The sequence below is a fragment of the Lemur catta genome, chromosome 22 (genome assembly GCF_020740605.2).
Source record: "Lemur catta isolate mLemCat1 chromosome 22, mLemCat1.pri, whole genome shotgun sequence".
Lineage (NCBI taxonomy): Eukaryota > Metazoa > Chordata > Mammalia > Primates > Lemuridae > Lemur > Lemur catta.
In genome coordinates, this window is record NC_059149.1 from 30,860,465 (window position 1) to 30,881,589 (window position 21,125).

Consider the following 21,125-nt stretch of genomic DNA (forward strand, 5'->3'; position numbering starts at 1 on the left):
AGTGCTGGGTACAGAACTGAACACCTGTACGTGTTATCTACTGCTGTGTGTAGAACTGAACTCCTGTACATGTTATCTACTGCTGTGTGTAGAACTGAACTCCTGTACGTGTTATCTACTGCTGTGTGTAGAACTGAACTCCTGTACGTGTTATCTACTGCTGTGTGTAGAACTGAACACGTGTACACACTACATATTACCAAGAAAGGCCCCACAGAGTGCCTGCTCAGTGCTTTTGTGTTAAGTTTCCAGTTTCAGGACGGGCTAAACCATGAAGATGGCAGAGAAGGTCAGCACTTTGGTATTCACGTACACACGTGAAACTTTAGATCACACTCTACAACACGCTAAAAGCCATGGAGCTCAGGGCACACAGTTCCTTTCCCAGAGGATCATGAGCTCTGAACAGATGCCTGGAGGCTCTGGGTGAGGTTGACTCCATGGGTCAAATTCACATTTACAAAAGCGAAAAAACACCGCATACAACAGCTGAGTATGGAGAACTCCAAAACATTCCTATGTAGCAACTGCACCATCACGTGCAGCTCTGCAGTCAAAGGAGCGAAGCAGCATGTTCCTCGTGTTGGAGACGAGAATGTCTGGAACGCCGTGGTGCACGTGCAGCCGGTGTGTCTGCGCTGGGCACGGAGAAGCGGCGGATGTGCAGCTGGGAGGTGGGGCACAGGCTTTTCCAGTGTTTTTCTTCATGCTCGTATTTTATAAATTTTCTGCATGGACCATATATTGCTTTTGTGATAAAAAAAATGCCTCATATTTAATTTAAGAAAATCCATAGCCCTCAGTGACATTCATCTCGGCACTGGACATGAAATGAGATGAGTTATAGTGTAATTAGGGCATCAGGCAAGGGTGGAAGAGTGGCTGCGTGCCCTCGGCCGAGAGCAGAGCCGGGCACTGGGGAGGCTCCCCAAGGCAAGCTCGGGGTCCTCATTAATTAGAGTCCAGCCAGCAGAAGGGTCAGGGAGCAAGCGGAGGCGGGGAAGCCTGCGAGAGCCTCTCCTGGCCGGCGTCCTCAGAGGCGGTCCGGGAAGCGGCTGAGGCTGGCCAGCACAGATGGAGCCGCGGCCCATCTGCCGTCAGGGGAGAGATTCACTCTGACAGGTCCCGGGAATTTCTAGTGAATTAAAACTATGTTTCCATAAGAAAACAAAGTAAAGATTTTTTTCAGCAGCCTGCAAATTAATAAATGAGACCATCTTGTATGTTTCTGTTTCTGATTTAAGGAGCCAATTTTGCAGTCTTTGAAAGGGAGAAATTTCTGAGTGTCGACCACAGTCAGTTTCAGAGGATGGATTCAAGCACCAAACACTGATTCCAAAGCATACATCTGGAGACTATCAGAAGACAGAGTAGGGACACCGTGCTCAGTAAATACATCTTTCTCTGTTGTTTTACTGTCACAAACCTGCAGCCAGACACAGAGGGGTGGCCGAGGATACATTCTGGGAGTGGCTGCACAGCCTCCAGGGAACGAATGAAGGAATGAATGAACTCTCCTCATGGCAGCTACGGCCTCTGCAAGTCCAGTCCGCAGTCTCTGCTGCATCTGACGGCAACCGGTTACCCTCTCACCAAACTGGGTGCACACAGTGATGAGTGGTGCTCACGACGTTTCCTTAAAGGCATCTGGGTGAGGCTGAGGTCAGCATACATTTTGCTATCTCCTGTTTCTTGCTTTAAGGACAGGGCAACACTGCATGTTAAAAGATCCTTCCTTTCAAGCGGCAGAACACTGGTGAAAAGGGCCAGGATTTTACAGTAATGTTCTCTTTCAGGTGCTGAAACTGAGGAAGAATGTCATCACCCAAAGCCGTTTCCCTCGGGGAGATGGCTCCTCCTCACTCCCACGAGTGCGCGTGCTCTGTGTGGACATCAAGCAGGCCACCACCGCGGCCGTGGCTGAGAGGGAGCGAGCCGGGCTCTGAGCTCCAGGTTTTCACTGCGAGGGACAACAGCGTCAGTGGGGCGGCCTCTGGAGCCACCGCAGGAGTCTGCTTGTCCACCCCAGGCCTCCGTGTGTGGGACCCTGTGGGATTCGGGGCAATGCAGGGGCCAGGCCGGGACGGCCTTCCCGGAGCCAGACCATCAACTGACCCGACCAAGGTGCAGGGTGTGAGGGACGGCGCAGAGGAGGCAGGGAGACGGGGTCAGAACACGTGGGGTGGGCGCCACAGCAGGACGGCCAGGGACGGTCCCCAGGCCTTTCAAGGCCACCCCCAGCCCTCGACTCTCCGCTAGAGTTTAGCTTGCACCATGTGGAGACCCAGGGCCAGCGCTGTGCTCTCCTCGACTACCCTTGTATTAATAATCGCTTCTTGTGGAAACTAGACACAGGGTGTCTGGCCCCACTCTGTGAAGAGGGAGACTTTTCTAAACTATGCCTCACAGATAATCTGTCCAGCAAGTGTAGCTGGGAAGATGGAAGTTTTAAGACGTATTTTTGTGCACAACTGGAAAAGTCACAGACTTCACAGCTGCACATTCATGGGCACCCGTAGGCAGGCGTCCTCGCTCCCATGAGCAGGGTCTGGGGTGCGTCCTGCTGGGGCTGCAGAGGCGCCGTCAGCGCCCACATGTGCTGGGACCCGCCATGGGCAGGAGCGGGTGGGGAGGGGGGAGTTCAGAAACACTTTCTAGACGTGGGGAAACGTCATCGCTGAGCATTTTCATCCTGGCCCTCCTCTCTCTGTTCTTTTCTTGCTGCTGCTCCGAAATTGTCGAAACCGATGAGCTTCGCATGTAAAAAGCCAGGCATCTACTGTCCGTGAACACGGCAGACATGAGAATAAAGCACTGGATCGAAAATGCAGAGCTGTGGCCTCTTCACCTGGAGGGGCTGGGGCTCTGGCCGCGAGGACCCCCATAGGTGGGGTCGGGGAGACACCAGGGGAGGGATGGACCCGGGCACCCAGGCTGGGGGCCACGGAGGGATGGAAGGAGGACGGGGCTCCCCCTGGATGGGGCAGAGGCTGCACCGTTGTCTCCCTCTGCCCAGCCGGGGCCTCCCTGCCCCGAGTGATCCCAGAGCCTCCCATCCTGGGGACACGGCCGTTTGCTCAGAGCTGAGCTTCGGTGGGTCACCTGCCGACACTCGCACGAGCTTCACTAACAGTTTGACCTTTGGAGCTTTGTCTGCTGATGCAGAAAACACAAAAACAAGAGCTCAGCAGAGGAATCTCAGTCTTATGTGTTGTCTGTTTGACCTACTTAAAAACAGGAAAAAAATCTTCCTGTAATGTTAACTATATGTTCTGTGCAAACCAAAGGTGAAAATCAACAATAACGCCTTTGTTCAGCTGCAAATCTCTCTAGTGTTTGGTGGAAAACTGCAGAGAGCTTGTGAACGTTTATTTCTTCCTTCTTATTCTCTTAAATCTTACTCTTACCATGGCCCCGGCAGACGAATCCCTCTAATTCCTCTCTATCCCGGCTGTGGATAAAATCCAGGCTTGCCAGGATCCAGGGACCCTCCGGAAAGTGCAATGTGATTAGCGGGGGAGGCCCGAGGGGTCTGGCCTTTGGAGACGCAGAGACGCAGGACATCAGTTCCACGAGTCCCCGAGACACGCACAGAGTCCTTCTCTCACCTTCATGAGTCTCCTGGCCAGAGACCTCGTGGGACCATGAGGCACCGAGCCAGTGATCCCTCAGGTTCACATAGAAGCAACAAGAGAGTACTTTTACATTTGGACTTTATTAGGGTTTTCTACTCCAAGGAAAATCTAAGCCTCTTCCACTGTTAGCAAAACAAATATTTTATCCAACTACCACTTTGTCTCTGAATAAACAGGTCTGTAAAAGCAATTTGGTCAGCAGTTCCTCTCACACAGAACCACCGAGTCTCGGACAACAGGCCAGAATGCAATCAGTGTTGAAACGACTGTCCCGCCAGGACTCCTGAGAAGCTGCTCAGGTGTCCTGTCCCCTGGCCCCCTGGTGACTCAGCTGCCCCCGACTCTGCATCTACAAAGGCTTCCCTGACCCAGCGCACGGCCTGTGGCCACCGGTCGCCCGCAGGTGGACGTGGTCTGTGAACTGGGACACGTCGCATCCGTGATACGCATTTGTCAAAGCTGAGACTCCAGGTGTCGTCAGCGGTGCTGCTGGTGGAGAGGAGGGCGTGCAGAGGCCCCCCTTGAAAGTGGGGGTCTCCCTGCACACTTGGGGTGCGTGACTCCAAGACAGAGGGAATTACACACAAGAGGGAATCCCACGGTACCCGAGCTCTGGCGATCACTGTATTTAATTTGGTTTTGCCTTTGGTAAATTCACTTAATCCACACACTCCAGAGAAACAGGTGCATTTTCCATAACCAGACTGGTTAATGTGAGGCATGAAGAAGCCACTGTTGGGTGTGGAGAGTGAACTCACAGAAGTGGCAGCCCCTCTGCCGTGGGGCCACGCCACCAACTTTCCACGAGAAACACTAATGGGGTTAACGTGTCTGTTGCTGTTGCAGAGCGCTCTGGCCACGGAGGCCTGAGAGGAGCGGCCTGTCGTGCCCAGGCTGCTGGAGCCAAGGTGGAACAGGGATGTCGCAAGGCCTCCCAGGGCGGCCCTGGGGCAGTCGATGGTTTCTCGCCAGCCTGGTGATGAGATCCTGCGCCCCGGTCACAGGGCCGAGACGCGGAGTGAGCTGGAGCGTGCATCGCGGGTGGAAGCGCAAAGCAAACGTGGTCTGTGCACACAGTGGGCCGCACTCAGCCTCAGGAGAAGGAAACCCTGCAGTTTGCAACAACACAGGTGACCCTGGAGGTCGCCGTGCAAAGCGCAATGAGCCCGGCTCACACAGACAGACACTGCGAGCTCACGCTGGAACGTGAGACCTAACAAAGTCGGGGCCGCCGAGGCAGAAGCAGAACAGCGGGTAGGGGGGCGGAAGCAGGGACCGGGCTGGGAGACTCTGCATAAAGGGGGACATTTCAGCGGCACGGGAGGGGCAAGCGCAAGAGCTCTGCCTACGTCAGGCTACTGCGCCGAGTGAATGGCTGGGAGCAGAGGTTCTGAGTGTTCTCACCATGGAAAGATAAACGTGCGAGGAATCGCACGTGTTAACTAGCCCAATGCAGCCCTTCCAAAACATGCCCGTATTTCAAAACATCGTGTTGTGCGCTGAGAACTTACCCAATTCTTCCTCGTCAGTTGAAACTATAACAGCGACCTAAGAGCCCACCGTGCGGAGAGGCGGCAGCGTCTGCCGCGGGCCCCTTACCTGGAGGTAGTGGCAGGACCTCAAGGGCGGCTTGATGTCCTGGGGCACGAGCGGCTTGTCCAGGTTCAGGGAGCCCTTGCGGTAGGCCTCCTTGGCCTGGCTCACCGTGAGCGTGGACCAGGAGCTGCGCTTCATGTACTTGGCGTCGGGCGTCAGGGCCAAGCCCTCGCAGGCGGAGCACTTGACGTCGCTGTTGCTCTTGGAGGTCTTCAGGGAGAGGTCCCCGAAGGGGCTCTGCAGCGTGTCCGCGTAGCAGTGGGCGAGGGGGTCCAGCAGGTGGCGGTTCACCACGCTGGGCGTGCGGTAGGTGCTGTCGCTGTCCAGGTTGTCGTCGGAGCTCCACCAGCTGCTCATGCCGGACTTGTGCCTGCTCTCGGGCTTGCGCTCCCGGCTCTTGCTGCGCTTGCCGTGCTTGGAGTGGTGGCCGTGGTGGTGGTCGTCCGCCCTGCTGTCGCCCTTGGTCCCGTTGGCGTTGTTCTTGGAGGAGCCCTCCAAGGAGTGCGACTTGGTGAAGAGCTTCTGCACGGAGTGGACGAGGTGCCGTATCCTCCCGGGGCTCTCGCTGCGCTGCTCCGCGGCGGTCGACGCCCGCTGGTATTGCAAGGTGTGGAAGCCGTCCCTGTGCAGGGGCAGCTGCTTCTCGAACTGGTCCAGCAGGTTGGCCGGGATGCGGTTGATTTTCGCGCCGTGGGACATGGCGCAGTCGTGCCGCGCGTCGTAGTGCGCGCTGTAGTGCATCCTGGGGAAGGTGCTGCTGGGCACGTGGTCGCCCAGCGCCAGGGGCGTCACCACGCACTCCGAGTGTGCCGAGCTGCGCGGCGAGCAGCGGCGGTGGTCCACCGGGCAGCTGTCGGCCGGGCTGAGCAGGTAGGGCTGCCGGGCCTCCTGCGCATGGTGCATGTGCTCGTGCAGGCGGTCGCAGTCCTCGGGGGCCGCCAGGCCACAGGTGTGGCCGGGACACAGCTGCGGCTGAGTGCGGCTTCCCGACAGTCCTTTCATGTTCCGCGGCGCGGGGGAGTAGCGCTCCTCATTGAAGTGCTGCGCCGGCGCCCATGAGTACTGCGGGTCTGTGGACAGAACACAGGAACCTGGCTCAGTGCTGGGCGGAAACACGGACCGAACTGCCCCCCACTCCCGTGTTAGAAAGCGACCTATCTGGTGCCCCACGGGAGCGACTTTCTCCCCGCAGTCGGCTGCCCTCTCGGCCCGGGCACTCGAGGGGCGGTCGCGCTTTTGACCGCGTTGCCCCCAGGTATGCGATATTAGGAACCAGGAGGGGCCCACAGTGCCAGAGAACACAAATGCTTCTTGAGGAACCCCAGCGGGCGCTGAGCAAGGTGCCGCCGTTCCTCCTGCTGACGGCAGCGGAGGGAGCCCCCCCACTCCCCCCAGCGACAGTCCCCAACCGAGGAGGTGGACCCTTGACTTCAAAGCCTGCCCCACCCAGGAGGGTCGCCGTCCCGCAGAGGGGCAGCACCGCAGCCTCAGTGCCTGCCCTTCCCCACAGACAAACCATAGCGAAGGCACCTTGACTTCACAGCAGCATAAAGTTGTCTTCCTGTTGTCTTCCGCTTTGTTTTCCCATTAACACGTAATTTAACACAGCTCTGATCTCCCTCCGCATTAGACACAAGCCCGTTATTGCTCCACTCCTGTATCCTGTTTCTGCCTAATGTTTACCCCAGAAGCTACATTATGAGTGTGGCTACATAAAAGGACAGTACAAGAGATAAAAATTTAGCTGAAATGAATTAAATTGGATTATGCAACGTGTTGATAACACATTCTCATTTTCACTGTAAGGACTGAATTTCTCGATACATGCGGGAACTGAGCATCACCTCTTAAATGCAACATCACAATGACAACACACGATGAGAACGTCCTGTGAGTAATGGCAACAATAAAAAGTGAAATGAACACTCGAACGAGTTTTTTTTAAATATGTCTGTGCAACATATAATAAATACTTAGGGGCTGGCAACTTCCCTTTGTGAAAATGAGGTAACAAACACAATGTGGAAAGCATCTTAGCTTCCTAATTTCCAGCTATTCATGGCACCATTTTTGTTATTAGGCAAGAGAAAACAGCAATTATAGTCATTATTCGTTAACATACAACTGTCTTCCCAAATTCAGAACAGAACGTAAGTGCATGTTTCACTGTCGGGTGTATGAGGCTGTTGGCCCACCCATTCCGAAAAGTGTCTTGTATAAAAACTAACGCATAGCACACACGCATGGAGCTGGTGTGGTGTGAGATGCCGCAGGTGTCCCCGGACTGGCCCCTCTGACACTCCTCCCACCCTCACACTAGTAACATCCACCCCAGCTGCAGGCTGGGGAAACTGAGGCCGGATGCGTAGACGGGGTGGCCTCCTGGATCCAACACTTGGCTCCCCACGATGGGGACACTGGCCGCTGGGAGCAGCGCTCCCCCTTTCTGGCTAAACCCAGCCGATGGCTGCACACTCAACACTGGCTGTGTGTGGCAACGGTCCCAGACTCTGGGGACAGTACATGGCCTGGCCCACCCACCCCAGCGAGAGAGCAGAGAGGACAAGGCTGTCAGGAGATGTTTCTGCCCGGCCCCTCCCCACTGGGAATGCCGGTTCCTCCTCCCTCTTCCTGGGATTGTCGTTTGCACTGCCCCCGAAGGGAGGGTGAGACCCTTGACCTGCATCATGTGCACCTGGCGTTCACCTGCAAAGCAGAGCTGCTCGAGGTGGGAGCCACCAAACCTATTGCAAAAACAAGATAAAACTAGATTAACTGACATATTGCACCACAGCCTGTTTTCCCCAAACTAGTCAAACTCAGCCAACATTTCCTCAGAAATTGGAACTGGACGTGTGGTTCCAGGAATCACACTGCCCCTCTTCCGGCCACCCAGGCCCTTCCACACACCCTGTGGCCCCTTCATGCTGTCCCTGGCGGCACCTGCCCGTCCTGCTCCTAGTAACCCCCTCCAGCTGCCCGACAGCCCACCCTGTGCTCACCAGGACACCGCAGCACAAACACAGGCCGCGACGTGGTAAGAAACGGCCTTTGAACCTGTCCCTGCATTTACCATGTGACGCTACCAAAGACATGGTCCCCATATGTCAAAAGGAACCTACTAGAAGCCCCATTAAAAAAAAAGTGTTCTTAAACATTTTTTTTAAAAAGTGAAAGATTTGTATGCTGATAGCTATAAAGCATTGTTGAAAGACATTTACAACAACAAAGATAAGTGAAGAGACACCCCACTTTTGAGCACTGCGAGACAGAGTGGTGAAGACGCTCCCAAAAGGGAAGCGAGGAGGACGCCAGCGCCAGACTGGAGGCGGCGGTAGGGGACTCGCCGCGCCTGTTCCTGCCCTCTCCACGCTCTGGTTTCACTTGTTCCCGAACAGTCCCAGGAGCTGTTCAGAGTAACCGTCCACAAACCACGGAGGACTCGCTGCTGCACGACACGAGGCAGGTCCCCAGCACAACAGCTCGCGGAGCCCAGGGTTAGCCGGAACCAAGCGCCCTGACATCAGTGTGCGCCGTCCTGTCAGTCACCGTTTTGTGGAGACCTCGCCTATCTGCTCCTGGTGCAGGTGCCCGGACCCGAGGTGCTTGTTCTGCTGCACTGAGTTAACGCGCACAAAAGGTTTAATTCCTTTAATGATGAGCTGGTGATAACCCCTGTGTCGCGACTGTCACGTTCCGGCAGGGACAGCAGCCTCTCAGGCTCAGACTGGAGGAGTCCATGGCACAGGGAGGGGGAGCCGCGCCCGCCCAGGCCCTCAGCCGCCCTCCACTCCTGCAGCCGTGTCCGAACTCAGCCTGGAGGGTGGGGGCTGGGCTGCTACTTTTTATCTCGGACACCTGCAATTCCCCGGCACACCCAGTGCTCAAACACGGTGTGCTCCATGGAGATGCGTGAGAATTGTGCCGAAAACCAGCCTCTCCTGAAACACTATGACCATTGTGTTGGGGTGGATAAAAACAATGCTGCCTCATAAAATCATATGTCAAGGAATAGCATATGAAGTATGCTTGAAAATAACCCCAAACTTGCCACTTTCTGTAAAACCAAGTGCACCACACATCCTTCCAACTGCGAAGCGTTCAGGACAACGTGGGTGCCAGGCCCCCGACCACACGCAGAGCCGTGCATGTGTGTCGTCACTCTCTGCCCTGGCACCCTGCCACCTGGCCCCCGTGCAGGGATCACAACAGGCTCCTGCTCTCCCTCGGGGTGGGGCCCAGCAGGTGCTTTCCATGTTTGCTGGTGACGCAGGGGACGGACCACACCCTCTTTCTCAGGGAGCTGAAATCCAGGCAGTCAGAGCGTTTGCTAGTGTGTAACAGCAACACAAGTCACTTCAGTGGCCGCAGGTGTGTCCAGGGCTGGGGTCCGACAGCGAGAGCTGCAGCTCCGTCCCCGGCAGTGACCCTCGGCTCCCTCTGTCGCTCAACAGCGCCTCACTGGGGTGACTCCAGGTATCTGCCCTTTGCAACCAGAAGACAATAAATGCACACTTGGGAAACAAAAACTGCTCTGGCAAATGCAATCAAACGGCCACCTTGGAAGTGGAACTGACCAGGAGGAAGATTTCATCCCTTCAGACACAGTCTCAGCCACACCTGGGCTTCCATAAACTCCTACAAATCCCCGCAGTGATCGTGCCTCCTGATCTCACACACACAGCAGGATTTAGCTCAGCTCTTTGACTGGCAGGTTCAGTTGCATGATCGATAATTTGTAAGATGTACAAGTAGCTCTTTAAAAAAAACCCCTGTGGATCCCACATATATCAAAGTTCTAATTTAAAAGAAAAACTGCACGTAGACGTCTTTTGATAGCATAATGTAAACACGAGGAGTTTTGGGATCCTAAACTCAGGTGTTCAACTCGTTTTCAGAATTTCATTACATTTTCAATTAAGCATTATGATGAGAACACTTGCTACTTAATAGCACTTAATTACCAAAAGACAACTTATGTATGGGATAAATAAACAGCTTTTACACAGATTTGCGTTGTAACATTCAAAAACAATAAGTTCCAAAGCACAAAAGAAAATTGCTATAGTTGTAAACCTAATGTCATTATTCCAGAGGCCAAAGGTCATCACTTCCTTCCTGTATTAGAAAATCTGCTTTGAAAAATATGCCTTTAGCATCACAGAAGTAATTATAATTGTTTCCCAAACCTTTCTCCCTGAGTTTCCTTTGATACAAATTAGAGGCTCCTTAATTCAAACCAGCCAATCAATCTTTCCCTCTTCTCTTTCATACATTTTGGGTGATTACCTTATATTTTTGTTTTAATAAAAATTTATAACCTTCTGAGGACTCCCAAATGTGTATGCCAGAGCTCAGCAACGGAAGAACGCTTGCTTCAAAGTATCTGGCTTTCGAGAGTTATTTACTAAACAAATGTATTAATAATTTTGAAATATGAAATCATAGTAGTTTTAAGGTACTGATGACTTTTTCTTTTATAAACTCGAACTTCTATGAAATTAAGTTTGAGGGGACAGAACCCTTGGTGTGCACGCTGCCATTCGCATGCCACGCTGCCCACCCAGACGCCGCCTGGCAGTGCCTGCCCACTGCGTCAGTGCACAGCACAGTTCTGGGAAAATGCTCTTTCAGTAAGTCGGTGACACGGTGGCAGCAACACGGCTTCGTGCCATTGGTCTACTGTTTCCTGGTATCAGTGACTAACAACTGAAAATTTTTAAACAGAGAAAACTTCTTTGGGGGAGAATATTGCATCTGGGAATCCATGGATCAGACCTCTGAATCTGAATGACTCATCTGGAAACAATTTATATGCAGGAGGAGTAGAGAGAAGCGAGTTTGGACGTCCCGGAGAGTGGAGGGAAGCGAGTGTGGACGTCCCTGGGAGTGGGGAGAAGCCAGCGTGGACATACTGGGGAGCCCACAGAACGGTGCTATCTTACTGGCGGCGTTCGGGTGCTGGGTGGGTGGAAAGGAAGTGACGTCCACTAAGACTCCTAGAGATCTGCTCAGTGTTGCCGGCTAGAAAGATCCTATTTGTGAGTCTGATTCCTTAGATGTGTTTCAAAACCTTTGAATATAACTGAACTGTTAGGGACAGAAAGACAAGAAGTTAACAGAATGATGGAGGCAGAAAAACAACAAGAAGGAAACAGTTGCAGAAAAATAACCAGGGAAACAGTTATTTCAGTCTTAAAGAACAGGGTAAGTAGACCATGGAACAGTGACCAGCAATCAGAAAATAGAAAACACCATAAATGGTGACTTTCCCCATCAGTCGTGCAGGAGAAAGGAATGTCTGGAGCATAACCTTTAGGTTATGTCCACACCTGGAGAATCCCGACCCCAACCCGAGACACACAGTCGTGAGCAACTACAATGGCCTTTGCAGCCCCAGGCACCGCCAGCACATAAAGGGGAAACACAGAAGGCTGTGTCTTCCCCACTCCCCGAGACAGACCCACTTCTGCTCAGGAAATGAACTTTCACTTTGCACCCTCCCACTGTCCTTACACTAAAGTCCTCGCGTACTTGCTGAGTGTCTGCCACCTCTCCCGTCCTGTGGGCCATGGCTTGCGATTCCTTCAAGCCTGGAGCCCAAGAACTTGGGGACACTTCAAAGTCCAGCTGTGGACAGGACCATGACATGAACTTCTTTTAACTCACTTCAGTAGAAATCAGAGAAAGAGGGTGATTGCATAAACCTGTCTCTCCTTTCTACCTGTCTTGTAAAAAGTCTGCTTTTAAAAGGTCTATTGTAAATTGAAGTAAAAATATCATTTTCACATTTCTTTGAATCAAATAGGCACATTAAAAATTAAAATGTGCTGTTACGGTGAGGATGCAGTAAAGCGTGAATCTATTCCTTGAGGGCATTTATACATCAGCGTGACCTTCTGGGAAATAAATTAGGCAAAATCTTAGGAGCCATAAAAACGCTGACAGCCTTTGGCCAGGTAACCGGAGTTACGGTTCCCATGTAAAAATGCTCTTGAAGGAAAGGAGTACTTTGCACAAGGATGTTTCTAGTAGCATTAGAAAAACCAATCTCATATTGCTTATTCATTTATTCACTGACGTTCTAAAAAGGGTTTAATTTGACTTTGCAAATACAAATGAGGAAGTAAGGTAAAATGTTAAAACATTTGGACGTGAAGCAAGAGGAAGGAGGGTGGGAATTGCAGTGGTGCCTGCATGAGGCTTTTGCACAGCGGCAGCCCAAGCCCCCACCCCCGGCCTCCGCCCCATGCATTAGCTGCAGGCATGAATTTCACGCGGCTCAAACGCCAGGTTTTGGAATTATCCACACACAAAGAACACAAGAGTTGCTCAGAAAAACACGATTCCAAAATGGAAAGAAAATTTTCCTTTTAGAGAGTATTAAAATATGAGAAAAGGAGAGGTAATCCCAAACACCAGTGTCTTTAATGTTGAAAGAACTCATGGAAATATGAAAAACATTTCTGTGAAAAATTAGCAAGTAAAAATAAAAGCAATTTCAAAGACATGAAAATACAAATATGTGAAAAAAACTTTAACCTCACTAATTATCAGACCATCAAACTACATGAAAAATTAGCTTTTGGAAGTATAGATCCATTTAGCAAATTGTTTTGCCTGGAAATCTATGCTAGGAACATAATAGAAGAAAGAAACTTGTTCTCATCTCGTTATCGTCTTTTGTGGAATTTGTGGCAGGTTAAGGCCATGAAAACATACAACTCCTGGGTTCTCTAATCATCTTTTGGCATTTGGTGGATACACCATACTTAACCAATCACCTGCTTTTGGGGGGATTGTGGGAGGAACTTAGGTGCTTTCAAAAATAAACTTAAAAAAACACAAAGTTTTAGCATATTGCAGAAAAGTATAAAATAAATTTGGGGATGTTACGGTTTCTCAACATTTATTAAACACAAAAAGTGGAATAAACTTTCAAGGTGATGCGTGTTAGAAAACAGATGAAATTTTATGCCTGACGAGCTATGTTTGGAATCCAAAGTGTTCTTTAAAGTTGGGATTTTGGTCCACTGAATTCCTCATTGGGCGTTCGCTGGGGTTCACAGGTTCACAGCGAGGGAGGATCCTCCTCGTACCAGGAGTCTCCCACACCCTTGTCTGGGGGCGGGTGCAGCTCTTAACTACCGACCTTGAGTAGTGTTGACGCAACAGCACAATTTTCACACTTGAAAGGCAGTTACTGGAAATGTTTGGTGTCTTTTCAGAGAACAATTATTAATATTTACCTGATTTTTTGTGTTGTACGAGCCCAACTTCTGTTATTGTTAAATGTTCACCACACCGGCACCTATCTGGCATCTTTCGCAGCTTGAGCCCTGTCTGGGATTCGAGAGTGATTGGTGAGTAGCTCTCTCTGGGCAATAAATACCTTTGATCTAGTGCTTTCTATCAGCACAAATTTATCTCTGCATTAGCTGAGCGCTTGGGCTCAAAACTCTCGCCTTCCTTCCGAGTCTGGTCCGTCTCAACGGCCCCCCGAGAGAATCAGTGGAGTGAAGACACAAAAAGGGTTTTCAGCCACTATGATTTTATAGAAAATCAGAAAGTTAAATATCATGCGAACCTCTTGGGAAATGCCGGGGATCAGTAGAGAGGAAAGTGCGATTTCAGGACATGGAGGGTCCTCCTGCTCCCTCAGCCTTCTCCTGTCTCCAATGGCTTCATCCCTGCTCATGTCCTGACACCAGGCACGGGCATGGCTTCCTCGACGTCTTCACCGTGTGCCAACAGGCACCTCAAACTCCACCCATCACAGGAACCTCCGACTTCCTCCCCTCTCCGCCGTCTGTCCTCACGTCCCCCCTGTTTAGCAAAAGGCCGGGCTTCTCCCCCACACAGAACACACTCCCCTTCCTCTCCCCCCACGTCCACTGTCCCAGGACACGAGGGGGCCCCGAGGCCCCTGCCCACTGCGGCCAGAGGCCACACACTCTTCTCTGTCCCTGTGTCCAGGGTCTTTCTGTCCACCAGTCTCCTGTTGCTGCCGTAATGACACCATGCACAACACTCACGGTTTCTGGCCCGACATCCGAGGAGCGTGGGCATCCCTCCTCGTTCTTCCTGACAGCAGGAAAAGCTGGACAAACTGAAAACCAGCAACTGCTAAAGTCCATCAAAGCACTGAGCTCGTGGGACAAACCGCTGCCCCGAACCAGAGACACACACGGGACACGGAGCTCGCAGGCCGGGGAAGGTGGAGGATGGGCGGCAGGACCTGCCCGGTCTGACCCGGGCGGACTCAGGCTGTGCCTCTCTGAAGAGAGCACCATGTGGAGCAGACAGCCTCCCACAAATTCCCTAATGGAGCCAACCTCCCATTTAAAAAGCTCTTTCAGCATCAGGTTAATGAATCTTGTTACGCAAAGTATTGAATTTTAGGCAGTAAATAAACCTGGAGCTATTGTCCCACAAAAGAGCGCACGCTTCAGTTTCGTGAAAAGATCCACACACAGACGAGGACTCCGTAAATTTCTGGTTTTCAGGTGCAGGGTGGAACACACTGCGGCATGAGCGGAGTTAATGTCCGTGCTCTGTAACTTACGGGAGCCCGTCCCGACTCAGCAGAAGCTCCTCTGTCCCCTCCCAACAGTGACACGTTGCTCACTCCTGTCACCTCCTGTCGTCAGACCGACGTACACGTGTCCCTCCTGGACATGGAGCACCTCAGGGCAGGGCCTCGTGCCTGGGTGCCTGGCACTTGTCACAGCCTCGGTTTCGGGTGAACTGACAATACAGGGTGGGACGGGCGTGGGGAAGAGGTGACCCCGAGTCACAGTGAGACTGTTCTCAGTCACCTCGTGGGAGACACAGGCACCGGCCTGAGAACTCACTTTGCCAAACACTCCGTGATCATCCAGCACCAAGTGTATACATACATGTCTCTATTGAGATGCATAAGCACAAATATGTGTGCACACATGTGTACACACACATGTATTTATGCACATATGTAACTAAACCACACAGTTAATTAAATTTATTTTTCAGGAGCCAAAGATGGTGACCAGAATAGAAATATCTAACATTGGTCTAATTTGATTTTCAGAACCACTATACAATTTATATATTATTAGGACAATATCGGGAAACTAAGGGAAGTAATTCGCAAAGACTCAACTGCTTACTCAATATACATGGTGAATGGCAGGGGAAAATCCAATTTGTGTTATCTGCGCTCAAATCCATGGCAAACGCAAAAGCTGCCGGGAGATCTGGGCCCAAATCACAGCTTGGTTATTTATTAGCTGATCGACGTTTGACAGACTCAATTTCTTTATCTAAAAGTAGGGTAATAACCACAACCGAGTTGTCGTGAAGCTCAAATGTTGCAGAAATGTCAGCTCTAGGCTGAGCACCTCATCTGTGCAACATCAAAACACGCATTAGGTAACTTGCTTTCGCCCATAATGATTTGTACTAGAGTCGGTTTCAAACTTACAGTCAGTCTGCTGCAGCCAGAGAAGAGAGGATTTGAAAACAAAACAGACAGAAACCATCAGAGCTAACACACTGCGTCCCGCCAGACAGATCTCATTAGGACAGAATGCAATTTGGGAGCAGCAGCCACTCCAGTTAGGGCTGGACATTCGCAAACTCAATTTGGTGCCCAGCTAGAAGGCTGAGTGGTACGGACAAGCCACGTAACCCAGGAATGTGGCGCTCGATGACCCAGATGCATCCGTGGGCTGCTCCAGATGGGGAACGTCCGAGATGCACCAGACCCCGTAATCTAGCAATGGCCGTCAGTTTAATCACTTTTAAATTTCTGTACAGATGTCATTTCAACAAAACAGTCTACACATCTGCCTTGAGTGAAATCCAGTCACTGTGCTGCTACTGAAGAAAGGCCTTCATTCCGGCAATTTCCCGGGTGCAAACAAGGTGTCCCGGGATGGTCCTTTTGCACAAGGCTCCCTCCCTGCCACCTGCATTCTGGGACTCCCCAAGGGCCACGTGACAACGCCAGGTCACACACAGTGTGACTGCTAATCCAACAAGCAGGTCAACATCAACTTCCTGCCTGGCTTCGTGACACCAAAATCCAAGTGCAGCAGCAGAAAGAGTCGGCAAATGCTGCCCCTGCTCCAGCGGAGACACTCGTGTCCAGCTCCAGGTGCCTGCCAGCAGGTGTGCGTCTGCCCTGGGAGGAGGGAGGCCCCGGCCAGAGCACAGCGAGGGTGTCTACTCGGAGAGGGACCCTGGGTGCTTCTCAGAGAGGAGCAGCTCTGGCTCTTGTTCCTGGGGCTGCACCAGCTCCGTGGGGGGGGGGGGTGCTGAGCGCTGCAGGTGGTGGAGAGTCGCAGGGGGAGGGGCGGGACCCAGCCCTGGGGGCCCCTCCCCCATCAGGCACTGTCCCTGCTCTCCTGGGCCCTCGGCACCCACCAGATGGAGGGGAGCGGGGGGCTGCGTGCAGGGGTGGGAACCCGGGGGCCCCGTGCTCTGCCAGCCCTCGTCTTTCAGAACACGCCAGACACCTGGGCCGTGAGGGAAACTCTGCACTTTGTCTGCTCGGCTGGTGTGATGAGCACCTGCGCTCACGTGTACACGGACCATCAGACCTCAAGCCCTCGCTCCCGGAAGACGGTCGTCAGCTGCGGGAATGACTCGGGCTGCCCGCTGCAGTCAAAGGGGACACTCGCATCAAAGAAAGCCCTTAAGTTGAATGAACTAATGCCCTGGGGAGAACAAATACTGATGGAGAAGTTGAAATATTCTGACATATTTATACAGAGAATCCTAACTCATCGCCAGGAAGGTGTGACAAATTGATTAAGCACATAAACGTACGCACATGTGCAAGTTGGTTCTATGTTTATTCCTAACACAATTTCTCATTAGTCATATAACACCTACTTCCACTTCAGGTATCAAATGCAATGTTGGCCTTTTGCTCATAAATTAGATACACTGGACTCAGAGACATAGTATTTTACTTTTCTTGCAGAAGCAGTGGGTGTAGCCAAAAGATCTCACAGGGTTTCGTTTATTCAGACCCAGAGCGGCCACTAAGGCATTTGTTTCATGCCCCAGTCTCCTCCCTGCAGAATGAGAGAGATGACCCACGTCCGTGCAGGTTTGCTGTGGGACTGAGCTTGCTGACCGAGGGGACTGCAGGGGCAGAGGCAGGAGCCGCAGGGGCCGTCACTTCCTGTCTTGCTCGGCCTTTGTGTCATCCGTCCTTTGTCTGCCAAGCAGCTGGCACCTTCCACGCTTGATACCACTTCCGTGGAGGGCACAATGTCCTGGAGTTAGTAAAGTTTCTCAAATCCTCAGAAAGTCGCAGTGCCTCTGATACTTTCCATTTTTCACAAGCTGCGGAGTTCCTCTGGAAGCCTAACATTTGGGGGCACAATCCTGGCTCCTCCCTGACAGGTGACCTTTCGTTCACTGGTAGCCTGGAGCCGGCGCTGCACGGCCACAGCCAGCATCCCAAAGCACCGGCCCGCGGCCCCTGTTCTCCAGGGAAAGCCACAATGCTCCACCCACACCGCCACCTCCTCCCACGAGCAAACTCGATTCATTTCCAAGTGCCCACTTGCACACACGCATGCTCGTCACTCAAACGCAGCTGAGGGGGCAAAACCTTCCAAATACTCTTCAGAATCTGGAATTCATCTTGGAAGGCCATGTGTCCAGTCACTGCGATTTGCAGGTGAGTTTGTTGCCGTGGGTCGCGCTCTGGAACGACCCAGAGTGGAAGCTGGATGTCAGGCCTGTCCTCCCTGCGGGGCTGCATCTCCAGAGCCATGTCCCGGCAGCCACTGACATGCACGTCACACCGGCCCGGTGACGCCAAGCCCTGTGGTCCCCACGCGCCAGCAGTGATGAGGGTGATACTCGTGAGGACGGAAGCCGCATTTACTGTGGGCCACGTCTTGCTCTGAGGCCTTGTGTGATCCGACTCCATCACTGACAATCCCGCCAGGCAGGCGGCAATCTTCCTATGCCCCCTTCATTAATAAAAAAGAATGAAAAGATCAGGGAGACGGGGCGACTCACCCAGTGCCGCGGGAGGCCCTGTGTCTGCCCTCAGAGTTGCCCCTGGGTGCCCTGGCCGCACACTGTGCTCCCAGGTGCCGAGAGCTCGTTCAACCACACCGACCGCACGGCGCGGCAGGCCACAGCTTTCAGACCCGATCCCACTCCACGGTATGTCATAGATCATACACCAGGACGTCATACACACACACACACACACACACACACACACGTGCACATGGAAACTAGAAAATGCTTCATTAAACACCTGCCCTCACTGCCTGTAATGCATGTTGATGTTTTCTATATTTTCCTGTTCTGTTTCTTCCCCCATTTATAAAATTGCTGGTAGTGACCCAGTAGCTTGAATTCATGGCCCGTTAATGAGCTGTGGCCCACAGTTTAAAAATCAGTGTTCTGTGACATGTAAGTGTAAAATATTAGAAAAGTGAAATTAAATGCAAATCACTCACTGAGTTAGAAAAGGGTCACTGCAGTGAGCGGTATCTTCCATTATTAAACAAAACCTCTCACTTTATTCCCCGCCTGCCTTATTTATTTCCACCCAAGACCACTTTGCCCAGAGCAAAACCATTCACTTACTTTAGAAGTTGCTATTGCAATGCAAGTGTCACTTCAGAAGGATCCGTGTTGAAACGTGAAGTAGTCTGTTACAAGTTATTACCCACACTCTGTCCCCACAGGGTGCGGAGGCTCCGCAGGGAAAGTGGGCGCAGCTTTGCTGTGACCCCGCACCCCACTCCGGGGGTGCCCCAAAGAGCAGGGCTGGGGATGGGCGTCGGCACTCCCAGGTTCACAGCAGCCAAGAGGCAGAAACAACCGAGCGGGCACCGGCCGGCGAAGGGACAGACAAAGCGTGGTCTGTACGCACAACCGGCTTAGAAAGGAAGGGGATTCTGGGACATGCTACACGTGGAGTGGCCCTGAAGACACTGCGGAGTGAAACACGCCAGGCACTGAGGCACACGCACTGCGTGACCCTCTCACACGCGGACCTGGAGCCGTCAGATCCACAGACACGGGAGGTGGGGTGGGGGAGGCCAGGGCGGGGGGGGCGCCAGTGTCTACCGGGCAGAGTCTCTGTTTGGGGAGACGAAAAAGTTCTAGAGATGGAAGGTGGGACAGCGCCCAACAGCGCGAATGTGCTCAATGATGCCGCTGAACCAAGCACTTAGAAAGGGTTAAGAGGGTGAGTTTTATGCTGTGCATTTTGCCACAATAAAAAATTACTGTCTCTGCCCCCAGCCTGCACAAAGCCACCGTGTGACACTTGACTCCTTCACCCCCAGCCTCTCCCCTCAGCGCCTACCTCCCGCGCCTGTGGAACAAATTCACACTCGTCCAGGTGAGTCCTACGATCTCACTTCTGTTCTGTGCCTGTTCTGTCCTCAGCACTCCCCAGGTGCCTGTCCCCCAGGGGGTGACCCCTGGTGTCTCCTGTCACAGGAGAGACGGTCTCGCCCCGCGGCACTCAGGGCCCCTTAGGTGGGTGAGCGCATGGAGCCTCAAGTTCCTGCTGCCAAGGAAATGTGGCTTAAAGATGGTCATTTCTCATCTTTTTGGCATTTTCCTCACTCTAAAAAACCATCTCCAGGAAGACCGGGCCCTAGAGACGTGGGTGTGACGCTGGCACTGTCCAGACATGGTGCCTGGCGCGGGCAGCGTCCCAGCCTCAGTGGGGCAAGAGTCGGGGAGTCGCCACCTCCAGCCGGAGCTCCCCACGCCAGTGTGAGCATTCGCAGCCAGGAACAGTTTTGCCAGAGGGAAATTTTTAAAAATGATGTATAATTATCCAAATTTGATAGCCATTACTCCTTCCTAATAAGTAAAAATATGTCTATTTGCATGTTTCTAAGCAAAGAAAGGTTTGCTTAGAATGTCGAGTTAGAAATGAATTTAGGACTTAATCACAGTGAATAATGTACGGTATTACTTTTAGAACTCTGTTTTCGTAATTTTAAATTGAAAAGCAAACCTTTCTGACTGTAATTGCCTTTAAAAGAAATCACAGCTCTATACAAAGTGGGCTCCAATTTCCAACGCCATTCTCTGGGCCACTCAAACAAGCAACAGACCCATTGGCTAACAGCCTGAAATACATCTTAAAAAACTGAAACGTAAATATAAATAGAACTTACGACCCATGACACAGTCCTAAGTTCTGCCACAGCACGTGGCCCTCGGGGACGCGAGGGAGGAAGCCGGGACCTTTGAGGTCAGACGGAACCACAAGGGCAAGGAGCCCAGAGCCACGGTGGGGTTTCTTCTTTCCCTCGCTGTTTGACATGGATTTTGTTCAACATTTCGCATGTCTAACGGGAGCGTTTGCCCTTTGTTATGTAAGCATGACTCCATGTCAAATAACTCACGGCCAGATTTGACACCAGCTTCACTGTGTCTGTGGGAATTTCCACGTGATTGTAAGGAGCAGCGGGGAGAACATACGCTGACGTTCTGAGCTCCCTCGGAAGGAAGCACAGAGGTGCCAGCATCTAAACAGCGTGTGTGTTGGGCTCATCTAGAGAAATCAGCTGTCCCATCTCCAGTAACAGAGCTACATGACAAAAATGCAAATAAAAGAGCTTTTTGCCTCCTTGGGTTGACTCAGAGTAAGTTTTGGTTATAAAGGAGCAAAGGAGAGAGAAGTCATTCCACATCTGGGTGTGTGCATCATTATGTTAATAATTGCCACAATCAGCTTGTGAGGATCTGAATGACTCTCTCTCACCTAGAGTGTCCGTAACATTTATAAACTACTATTTTTGAAAAAAAAAAAAATTGTCCCCTTTTATTTAGTGCTTATTAGGCCACTCTGAAGGCAAACAAACGTGCTTGACACAGGCATGCGGGAAGCTCCCCAGGGACTGGACG

The 21,125-nt window shown here is 52.0% G+C and overlaps 1 protein-coding gene across 2 annotated transcripts in view; it reads right to left on the reverse strand.

The window, feature by feature from the left end:
• Nucleotides 1–21,125, reverse strand: part of DLGAP2 (DLG associated protein 2) — a 180,061-nt gene that overhangs the window by 50,683 nt on the left and 108,253 nt on the right. For both annotated transcript variants that reach the window (XM_045535286.1, XM_045535285.1), the window contains exon 2: nt 5,235–6,301. In XM_045535286.1, coding sequence (XP_045391242.1) covers nt 5,235–6,233 — 999 coding nt within the window. In that variant the 5' untranslated portion in view covers nt 6,234–6,301. The remainder of the gene's footprint in view (nt 1–5,234; nt 6,302–21,125) is intronic.